We start from the raw sequence: 12,273 nt of genomic DNA, 5'->3' as shown, positions 1-12,273 counted from the left end.
GGATGAAAATAATGAACAAGAGCTTAATCAACTACATACTAATCTTAAACTCTAAACCCTTGATCTGATGATAACCCTTCCATGTTCTCATTGAGAAAGCCCTTTTAATAAGCAAAACCTAATTCAATTGGAATTATAAAGGGTGATTCTTGTGAGGTTGTCTCACGAATCTTTATCCGTGATACGAGTTGAGTTAAGATAAAAATGTAATATTTATGCTAAAACAATATAATACTAATTAAAATAAATTATTTTTTGTTACTAATATTATTTTTTTTTTAAATCGAAATACATTATTTGTTACTTATTAGGGGAAGTGTAATATTTTTTAGATAAAATATAATACTTTTAAATCAAAATGTATTACTGTATTATTTAGGGTTTACCATTTAATTATGACAAAAAAATATAATCTTTATCAGAGATAAAATGATTCATTGTAACTATAATATTTATGCAAATAATAATATTTTTTAATTAAAATAAAATTTTAAGAGTTGAGGAGTTATGAAGAAAATGGTAATATTTATAAAGAAAAAGGGTAATACATGTAGAAAATCTTAATAATATGGAGTTTGCCAATTATGAATTATGATTATGAAATGCATTTCGTTTCATCTGAATTTCCACCAAAAGACAAAACACACGAATAATTAATTCTTACATTAATACATCCAGCTCTCTAAAATCAGAGCGTGCACGCATTCACGATGTCTGATCTATCTCTCATAAATCTAAACTCAACATTTTTTCATCAACGGCACAAATCCTCTCAATAAAAAATAATTACGAGCTAGGGTGATTAAATTTCAAAATCATTTATATTAAAGTTCTTTTTAATAAATGAGAAGACACTTGGGCTGTTCAGTATTAAAAAAAAAAGTGAAAATATAATAAAATGGAGTTTGTATTTAAGTTGACAAATATAAAAATGAAGTGCTACTCATTTGGAAAAAAGCAATTCAAGTGAATATTGTTCACTCATATTTGGCATAAAATTTGTTTCTGGTATCTTATTATTTTTAGATATGGTTTGTTGATAATTTAAATTGAGTCAATGTGGATATAATTTTATATCTTTATATATGCTCAAAATAGTTTAATGAGAATTTGATTTTCAAATTAAGGATTCCTATGAAATTGGAAAAATGAGTTGAAGAGGGTTGGAAATGAGTAGATAAAAAATTGATTCTAAATGTTGATGTACCTATATATGGAGTTAGCTAAAAGAATTGGAAAGTTTTGAAAAAAAAAAAAACTTTATCCTAAATTAGAGAAAAATGTGAGTAAGGAAACATCTTAGTCAAGTTAGTTTTGCAGTTGACTTGGTAATTACAAAATTTTAAATTTAACTCAATATGAAAGCTGTCTTTGACCTTTGTAGTTTGAGCCAAAAACGATAATACCTTAAGCACACTTCTTTGAGTTCTAAAAAATTTTAAGCTAGACTAACTTTAATTACTCATAAACTTCACCAATAAATTGGGTGAAGCTATTATAATTTAAAATTTTGAGTGTCCTTAATGTTTTTCATTTCGTTGATCTTGTTATGATCTTTAAAAAAAATTAAATAGTTCGAGGGATTGACATTATTAGGTAATATTGGTTTATCCATTATTAACTTTGCTAGCTAAACATTAATTGGTTGAACTGGGAAGATATCATACTGATTAAAGATTTGGTAATCTTGATTGGGATGAAACTTAAACTTAAAATATTCATTACGAAAAATAATATTAATGTCATCCGATCACAAATTATATATGAACATTTCAGTTCTAGTTAAGTTACACTATTTCATAACCGTATTAACTTTGATTTACAGGAAAGTTCACCTAAGTTGTCCATCTTATTGTGATCTTAACCGATAAAGGAGTATATGAAGGTAACCCAGCCTAGACTCAAACCAAGTAGACTAATAGTCAATTGTTTAACCAACTTAATTGGGATTACCCATCATAACTGTACTAAATAAAATTGTATTGGAGTAACCTGATCAAGCTGGTCAGACTATTGGTTTGATAACCATAAGGTTTCAAGTTCAGTTCTTGGTGGGAGCAACTTGTTGACCTTGTTGGTTTGAGCCGGTCAACTATGAACAGCTTACCTCTCTGTGGTCTTTTACTAGCTAAAGTCACAAGGTAAAATTGATTTTAATACACACTCTTGAGTAATAGTAGTAAATTTTTCATGCAAAAAAAAAAAAAAAAAGATGGCATGGGTTAGGGACTTAGGGCAATATGAAATAAAACCTGAAAGGCAAATCATAAAGTTAGGTAAGCATCATGCACTAGCAGGACCCAAATGGATATTCTCATCATGAAGTAATAACAAACTTGAGAGGGTTTAAGAGTACACTTGCTATGAAAGCCTCATAATTACAAAGTTCCTAATTTATTGTTATTATTATTAAAATAATTTGGACCATATATCCATATCAATCTATCCTACCGAAAGTTTTACCATTCTGTCCCCACTTGAAGAGGACTTTTTGGTAAAAGAATTCGAGGTAGATAGTGGCAGATCAGAAGAAAATGGATATCAGATTATTTCTTATGGACTCTACTACTTTTTTTCTATTTCCTTTTTTTTTTTTTTATAACCCAAGATTCACGGCTTCGTCAAATTATATCTTAGACAATTTAACTTTTGACACTCAATGTTAAATTGTATGCATCTGTGCACAAAGAAAAGAATCAAACTCGACAAATTTTACTGTGAACCATGGTCCATGTAGTAGCATCCACCAGGAAATAAAATAACGTTGTATCATTTTATAAATTAAACGTCAATATCTTTTGACAATATACATTATTGTATGAGTTTTGTTTTTTTTACTTTTATTTCCACAAACACTAATTTCATACATTCTTAGCTAACTTAGATATGTCAAATGGGCCAAAGACCTAGTGGTCTAGTGGCATCTGGTGTCCCAGTTAGCACTCTCACATGGATGATGGGAGTGGGTTCGAGGGTTCGAGCCTCAATGGAGGCAACTGTTGACTCTTTGTGTAGCTATAAACAGATACTACATTGTAACAGAGTCAGTAGTACTCACAAAAAAATAAATATGTCAAATGGTAATTATAAAACTCATTAAACATTTTTCCTTTATTTTTGAATAATTGAATTAAAAATGAGGAATAAAAACAAAAACAAAACCAAAAAACTCATTAAACATTTTTCCTTTATTTTTGAATAATTGAATTAAAAATGAGGAATAAAAACAAAAACAAAACCAAAACTAAAATAAAAAGATCATTGTCCATGCATTTAATATAGAATTTTAATATACACATATATAATTTATTTATCTTGATTTTAATTCTTATTTATTCGCAAAAAGACTTATTTCACTTAAAATACATGTAATTAACTATCGGCTAACAGTTAATTTACCAAACATTTTTTCTACTATCAACTGATCCAACCCACTAATTCAATAAGCTAACAGCTATCAACTAATAATTATTTTACCAAATATCGGTAAATATTTTATTCCACGCCTACGCCCTACTTTAGTTTGATTACCTGTCCATAATATTGTTGTGTGAACAACAAAGTCACTTTTAACTTTTTCTTTTTAAAGTTTAAAACATTGTTAGGGACAAGAACTTTCCTCCACCTTCTTATCACCGATTACTACCTCCAAAAACTACATTAAAGATTGGTCGGGGGTGACAGTTAATTAGCTAGGTTGTTCTCAAGTTTATCTTCCTAAATTATTTATTAAAAACTTTTTCTCTAATATTTGGGAGACATAATCATTACTAATTCCACCAACAATTATAATACAACTTTTAGGCTTAGTCAGGGTCTCATGGGATCCTATAATGGCCGGGCCTTAGCCATTTACTTCATTCCCTTTTTCTTGCAATAATGTTCTTTTAATTAATTAGCCCTAGCTCCCCTATTACTTTATTACCTTCCTTTCTCTTTTGTCTCTATTTTCTTTATGATTTGGAGGGAATTGAAGATATGCAATATATGAGAGACCACACTTCTTGTACAAAATATAGAATAATTTAATTTGTTTATCTAAATTAATCAACAGCTGAAAAATAGTCAGAAAACACACATTTTCATACTTTTTTTGAGTGCTACTGACTCTGTTATAATATAGTATCTGTTCATAGCTACTTATTATATTAAAAACTTTAAATTTGTATTTAAAAAAAAACTTGAATCTTGAGAGTGTATCCGATGATAATTAACAATGTATTCAAAATTTAAAAAGAATACACTCAAATTTGTTTCATTGATATGTTACAAAGCAATAAATTAAACCTGAGTGCATGCACTCTTACAACATATTTGGTTCACAGAATATGTCTAGAATAGAATGACATTTTCGAGAACAGCCGAACAAGTCTATTCTGTTGTTTGATAATGTTTTTTGTTCACGGGAATGAGCTATTCCCCTTGCAAGGAAAATAGTAATTCTAGGGCCCCTATCCCCATAATAATGTTAAAATAAAGAAATATTGCATGTGCTGTAAAATAACCACTGTCATAGAAGTAATAAATTTTCCACTATCCATGCAGGTTCACAACAAAGGCATAGCTCCAAAAGTGACACGCATCAAATCTTAAATGTTGTGTAAATTCTGCGATAAACAACATATATTGTAGCCCAACTGAACCTCAAAATACTTATGAGTTCTCTAGAAATATAGTTCATTCTCTTTTATAAAATGTGACTAAACATTTTCACTCTAAGTAGGTGATACCATTAGGTCTACCTCAATGTAGATTAGCATATTCGACTATACTGAAATGAGAGTAAAACAATGTCGAAACATACTTATTTCTTCTTCTCTATCCTTTTTTTTTTTGTGAATTATGACATTATTTAACGAATTTTCACATAACATTATCTTTGTTTTAAAGGTAACATCACACTATGTGGTATATGCAATTACTCTTTGTGTCTTATTATAAAATACTAGAATTATATCGATTCCACATTCAATAGATCAAGAGTTATTTAATAGAATTATAGTCTAAGCTACTAATAGCAATAATATTATGGATGCATGGATTTGCAAGAGGGGGCAACATGTTGGCATTATTTATTCAGCAAAATTGGTGACTTGTTTGTCCATTATTGTGTGAATTTGGACTCACTTACCTAACACAACACGACAAGCAACCTTAATCAGTCTATGTTTTTATATGTATAACACTGCTTACTAGAATTGGTTGTGAGCTTGTACAATTGTGCCAATTCCAACGTAACAAACCTGGCCTACTTTTGAATAAACTAAACAACCATGATGAGATTTTTCATGTTGGGTTATGGATGATGAATGAACAATTGTGATCAATTTTCATGAAACTATAGAATAATTGGAAATGTTTTGATATATCTGAATTGGTTAATGATTAAATGAGAATCACTCTTTAGGTGTGAACGTGAGAATTAAATGCACACAATTTATTTTCGGATAAATTTTGTGTATTGTGTAATTGAAATATTATATTGTGTACATTCATGCAGTTGTTTGCACGTTCTCATATACAAGGTGGTTCTCACTTGAACACGGGATACAAATATGAGTTTTTTCTTGTTGGGTTATGGATAGTTTGTCCATCGATCCTATGTAGGTTGTTGGCCCAAGGTGTTGTGGACTAAGGCAATAGGCTTCATGGTCTAGGAAGGTCAGTTTATCAATTCTTATGTTATGGAATAGGGTTCATGTAGCGAGATGAAACTCTAATAAATGTTCATTTTAGTATACTACATATTCTCGCAATGTACTAAAAATAAATTTGTATCAAAACATAATAATTCTTCCAAAAATGAACCACTAATATATTTGAAATGGAGCTGAATCTATATTGTGAAGTGGGCCTAATTTGCCCAGGTTCATGGGCAACACGTCTTTGGAAGAGCTAGCTGAGTACTAATGGGTGATGATGAGGAGATTTGAAAGAGTTGTAGTTGTACCATATATAACATACATTGTGTCTTAGATTAACATACATTACATTGTAGTTTCAGTAGTAATGGTTTTATGTATAGTCCCCTTGATTGAAGGCTGTTAAAGTGATTGGGCACCCACTTCTCAATCTTGGAATATGTGCTTTTCTTTCCAGGCTAGGATCTGGATCATCAACTGACCACCTAAATAAATGAGATTAAGGTTTTCAAATAATTAATGCCAATAATGAGAGAAACATATAGTACTGTCAAAGTGGATCGAAATCCGCAAGCTGGTCAGTCCCTGTCTTGCGGTGGGACGGGTTTGGATCACACAAAAATGACTGGCGAAATAGCCGGCCTAATAGGCTTGGCCCAAAGCTTGCGTGGGCCGCGAGCCAAGACCCGTTAAAAGAAATTAAATATCTATAATGTTGCACAGCAAGACAGCATTCTACCTTGCTTTGTAACACACACACACACATATAACTTTAACATTTTAAAAAATATAATCTTTTCGGGACCCGCCAACTCGCATGGAATAGGCTAGGGTTGCATGAATATTAGCCCACAGGCTGGCCCACAAAAGCTCGTCAAAAATTATGTCCGCGGTGGGACAGGTCGGCCCGCTTTGAGAGTACTAAAAACATACATAGTAACATAGGTAGTGTGATTTCAAATTTTCAATTATTACTCACTTGTATTGGCTTGTGAGGCGATGCAAATACACCAGCATTGTAACTTTTGCCATGTTTATTCCCAAGCATGTTCTAGGCCCTGATCCAAAAGGAATGTAGCTATATGGCCTTTGCATTTCCTGGATATATAATTATATAATAAACCAGTTAATATTCAATATAATTCTTATGATGATTTTCGTTAGGGGTTGTGTTGAACATAAGAGGAAACGAATTGAAGAATGTGCATTGTACATCAAATCTTGACGGATTGAAGTGTGTAGGGTCCTTGTATATTGCTGGATCATAGTGTATACATGTTGCATCTATGTTCACATGCCATCCTTTCTTTATATCAAACCCTGCATTTGTATATATATTTGCAGGTTAAGTGGTAGGTAAAGTTGTGTGTGTAACATGTATAGTAGGAAAGGTAAACTAACTTAGCTTGCCTTCGATTTTGCAGTTATCGAGTGTGACTCGAGGGAACCATAGCAGCACGTTTGACATTCTCAACGTCTCCTTCACAACCTAGATCAGAGCAAACTAGGCAGCTTGAGATGAAGTGCATGTTTCAATTTAGTATCAGAGCTAAAGGTCATAAGTTTGAATTGATGGATCTCGAGCTAACCTTTGAGGCATATGTCATGGTGTTTAGATCTTCAAGAGTTAGTAGGGCTCCTTTTGGTTTGTTTCTGAGTATTGAAAGTTGCTCTTCCCTTAGCCTGTTTTGAATCTCTGTGTTTTCATCCAACAACTTAACACTCCACATCATGGCTGCAGCAGTGGTTGTCTGCCCTGCAATGATCAATGTCAGCAAGTTGTCCATGATCTCTTCGTCGTCGAGCTTTTCGCTGTCTGGAAACGAATCCCTCTCCAGCATTTCTTGTAGGAAATCTCGATCTTCATCATCGTTTCCCCTTCGTCTTCGTCTGCTGGCTATCATCGTCTTAAATGTTTCCATCAGCCTCCCGCGTGCCTGCAATTTTTAGTTTGCTTAGGATATGTCACAATATGTTGGGCAGAGGCCAGTGAAGGGCCAGTTCAGCACCCTGCCTCTCGAGAACGTGACAGTATAAGGAAATAAAATTGTGGTTTTGCTACGAATATACGAATATACCTTGATGCCCTTATAGTATCTGGTGCCTGGAATCATTACAGGAAATGATAGCATGGCATCAGAAACAGTGCTGCAGTCTTTTTCAATTCGACGAAGCAATGAACAATCTGTTATGCTCATTAGCATATTGCACATTGCATCAAATGTAATCTGCATCCACCAATGCCAATCATATATATATATTTCTGTTTATCTGATCTATATATCTCCTTATGTAATATCAGAATATATGCAGGCCTTTACCTTCATGTTGAAGTCTAGCACAGTGAAGCTCTTCCTATTTCTGTGCTGTTCCTCAAGTCTTTCACACAGCATTCTGTCAAATTTTTGAACAAAAATGGACAGGGAATTCATGGAGAAAGGATCGGAGAGAAGGCGACGAATTCTCTTGTGACTGTCGTGGGGGACACACAGCAAGCTCTTCTTCCCCACTGCATCTGCCATCGATTTCACGTAGCCTTTGTTGAAGAGGCTGAAATCGTTGGCAAAGATCGTTCTCGCCCCATCAACGCTTGGCACGAACACATGTACCTTCCCAAATATCCTCGTCTTGAACCATCTCCCGTGCCTGCACCATTCAAACAAATTAAATTAAAGCATCTATCAATCTGTTTATTAGACTCTGTTGCAGCAATTAACACGAACGAATCATTCATTCGTTCGTGTTATGTAGCCTCGAGAACAATATAATGTCAGAGACGAGAAGTGGATCGAAGGGCTTACCATAGGCGTCGTGTTCTAACGAAATCATAGCATCCTTTGGTGCTGTTTGTGGCTGAAAGAAGAGAGAAAGTTTCCCCCAAGAATGGGATTCCCAGCTTGCCAGGAATGTGGCTTTTGGACCTTGCTGTTTGTCTTCCACTCAACAGATAAACTGCTATTCCAATGGCCACCAAAAACCCCAAAAAAACATCATAGTAGTAATGGCTTCCCATTGACACAAACAGCATCCTAAGTTTTCCTAGTTCAGCTCTAACTAATCATTGAATCATAATCTGATGCTAGCTAGCTATCTGCTGCTGTTATATATAAATAGAGAAAAACATAGAAGACATTGAATTAGGCCGGGTGATTAGTAGTTATATATATAGAATATATAATGATGATGTTAACATCTTATTGTATATGGAGTGAATAGTGCCCTTGGGCCTTGGCTATGATGTTGGAAGATTCTGAGTTAGTAAAGGACAAGATTCTCAAAGCCTGCATCTTTGTCTTTGTTAATGCTGAAAATTAAACTAGTCATCAGTTAATTATATAGTTTAGCCGTATAAGTTTGATACTCTAAATAATTTCTGGCTTACAAATCAGGCCAAGGACTTTGGTCTAGTGGCATCAACTAACTCTCTCATATGGGAGGTTGTGGATTCCAACCTCACAAAATTATGTTAAAGGATAGACACGGAGCTTCATAATTAAATGTCCAAATTTGTAAAGATTCATAGAAAAATGACTAGAGTTATAACTCGAGAACAATTAAGAGACCAAAAATGTAATTTTTCTAGTTGTTCATCTCACGTTCTCGTTCGCTGGGTTTCAAGTTTGTGTGCTTAAACGCAGAAAGCGTAGTACGTTTTATCCTGAGAAACCTAGGCCGCAACGCTCCAGCACCCGACGGTAAATAAGGTTTTAAGGAGAGAGGCAACTGGACGCATGTTTACAACCTACCCAAAGATCGTTCACCTCCGTCCCCATTGTTGTTCCAGGTTTATTCTAACCTTTTGTATGTTAATTTCCTGGTTTATTTCTTTTGTGAATTTTTCTATTTTCTCCATTTTCTTGGATTTTTTGATAATTATTTTCAACTATATATATATATATATCGTTAGTGACTAAAAGTAGTAAAAGTAATCATACTGAATTTCTTTCCATATATATATATATATATATATTGAAGGGATGAAGGGTTTAAAAAAAAAAAAAAAAGTAAATAAAGAAAGAGTAGTGAAAGTGATTAGACAGCAAGGTCTTAGGTTGTGATGAAGTACTATCAGGAATACAAAGGCAACAACCTGTTGTTTCATGTTGTGTACTGTGGGAATAGGGCCATGAAGATGATTCACAAAAGATTACAGTGCTGATTGTGCAGGTGCCTGCCACTTTAGCACATGCAACATAAACAAATATATACGACAACGATATTGAGACTGTTTTACGAATCTTTATTCATATAACGGATTGAGTTAAAATGAAAATGTAATACTTATATTAAAAAATATAATACGAATAAAGTGTTTATTACTTATAAGAGAAAGTACAATATTTTTGATAACATAATAATTTTAAATTAAAATATAAAAGTATTATATTTTTCTCTAAAAGTATTGCATATTTTCCTTTACAAGTAACAAAAACTTTATTATTGATTAGTATTATATTTTTCAATATAAATGTTTCTTTTTATCTTGACCCAATCAATCTGAGACAGTCTCACTCAAATCTTTATCATACATGTGTTGATCAGCTAAGTATTCAATATAATTTTGGTTGTTTTTCAAGAGGTTGATAAAGTAAATATGAGCAGATACTATAATAATGTAATAGAGTCATTAGTACTCAAAAAGAAAATAATATTTATTCACACATAAGAGTTTTAGATCAATAAAATTAGTAATACAATATCTATTTTGTTTTTATAGAGATATACTATTTTAAAATTATTATTATTTTCAATAGAAATTGAAATTCTAAGATGATAACGATTCCTTATTTTCAAAATTGGTCTAATTACGTAAGTAGCTATTCTCAATTTATGTGATTTTTCTTTTTGGGTTTTGTATCATATCATTGTACACTTTACTAGGATTTGATATGATTCTTAATGTCATATTATGTGACATAAGGAGAGCTTTTCATGAAAAAGACCATGAAAATGTATTTTCATATCATATCATGATATGCTTTATTTATATAATTTTCGTTACAAATTAAAAATGTTGTGTTCTCCAACTAAAATCACTATTCACTTTTGATGTGATAATTTTAATTAGAAAAAAGTGTCAAATTAATCCTGTAAAACAAAAACTTTTAGCCCCCTAAGTATAGTGGACTGGGGGACTAATTTGCACTATCCACTATACTTAGGGAGCAAATTTGTCACTCTTTATTTTATTAATTATTTTTGTCTCTGAGTTATACTAAAATTTTAAATTTCATCTTTAATTTTTTGTTAGTAAAGGGATGAACATTTTGACTTTTCATTTTTTTAGTTATTTAAAATAATTTTACAAAACTATTTTAATACTATACAAATAATTATTTTAAATAACTAAACAAAAAACAAAAAAAAAACAAAAAATAAAAAAACAAAAGTCGGCAGTCCACAACAAGGGACTGCCGACTTTTGCTGCTTTTTTTTTTTTAATTAAAAAATTATTAAAATTATTTTTAAAATATAAATTAATTTGATAGCATGACCAAATGTGATATAGATTATAAAGTTTTACACCCCTTAATTTCAACTCAAGGAGTAGTAACCTGCTAAACAAGTCATTTAGGATTCAACCGAATATTTTTATCGGTTTAGGAATTTTAATGGAGTTTTTTTACTTAGGGACTCAGTTGCACTATCCACTATACTTAAGGGGGCTTGACACTTTTTCATTTTAAATTAAAAAAAAAAACTCTTTATTTTATTAATTATTGTGAATTGACTAAGACAAAAACTTGAGCGAGACCGTCTAATGGGCTTTAATCTGTGAGACAGGTCGGATCAACATAATTTGGGTCATAATTAGTATTATGAGTTGGTCTTTAATTTGATTGGTTTTTATGATCCACTCACGGATTAAGGCCCGTGAGACGCTCTCACAAGTGTGACCCATTGATTAAATGACTTTACTATGAGTATAAAATATCACATAATAATTAAATAAAAAATTTAATATAACAATGACAAGTCGTCACATAGTAAATATTATAAAGTGTCAATTTTTATAAAGAAATGTATCATTCTTCATGTCTTTTAATTTAATTTCCTTTGTACATTACATTTGATATGATAATATATTCTTCAAATAATTATGAGTTTGAGTTGATATATGATTTCCATGAATCTAAATTTATTTCATTTCTTTCAATATGTATTAGGTATCAACACCTTTTACTTTTCCACTACATGTGAACTTGTGGTTTGCTAGCTTGGCTTATTGTTGAAAATTGATGATAGATATCCTTTGAAAATTGTCTATTTTTCCTTCTAATTGATATATTCTCTTAAATTAATTATAGCTACCCATATGATCTTTAATTTATGCTTCTAATTGATTTTATTCTTTTAAATCATATATATTGATTTTTGTTATGATGCCTCATCATATATATGCTTAATGCATTATAACGACCCTTGCAGTTGGTATCAATATTATTTGTGCTTAATTATTTTATTCTTTCAAATCTATCTTGTCACATGCTTATTTAATTTGGAGAATGCATGTTATCATATCTACTATACTAATAAGAGTCAAAAAGAAAAAAAAAAGTTATGTTTATATATATATATATATATATATATATATATATATATATATATATATATATATATATATATATAT

The 12,273-nt window shown here is 31.4% G+C and overlaps 1 protein-coding gene across 1 annotated transcript; it reads right to left on the bottom strand.

Moving 5' to 3' along the window:
* Positions 1–5,791: 5,791 nt before the first annotated feature.
* Positions 5,792–8,708, bottom strand: LOC116021051 (abscisic acid 8'-hydroxylase 1-like). Its single transcript, XM_031261656.1, has 8 exons — positions 8,444–8,708; positions 7,964–8,288; positions 7,721–7,870; positions 7,232–7,579; positions 7,053–7,131; positions 6,856–6,962; positions 6,622–6,740; positions 5,792–6,127 (listed from the first exon to the last, which is right to left on the bottom strand). Exons 1-8 carry the CDS (start codon positions 8,668–8,670, stop codon positions 6,016–6,018), a joined length of 1,467 nt encoding a protein of 488 aa, XP_031117516.1. The 5' UTR covers positions 8,671–8,708; the 3' UTR covers positions 5,792–6,015.
* Positions 8,709–12,273: the final 3,565 nt, after the last annotated feature.

Source organism: Ipomoea triloba, chromosome 5 (genome assembly GCF_003576645.1).
Source record: "Ipomoea triloba cultivar NCNSP0323 chromosome 5, ASM357664v1".
In the NCBI taxonomy this organism is placed as follows: domain Eukaryota; kingdom Viridiplantae; phylum Streptophyta; class Magnoliopsida; order Solanales; family Convolvulaceae; genus Ipomoea; species Ipomoea triloba.
This window is presented reverse-complemented; position numbering and strand designations above follow the sequence as displayed.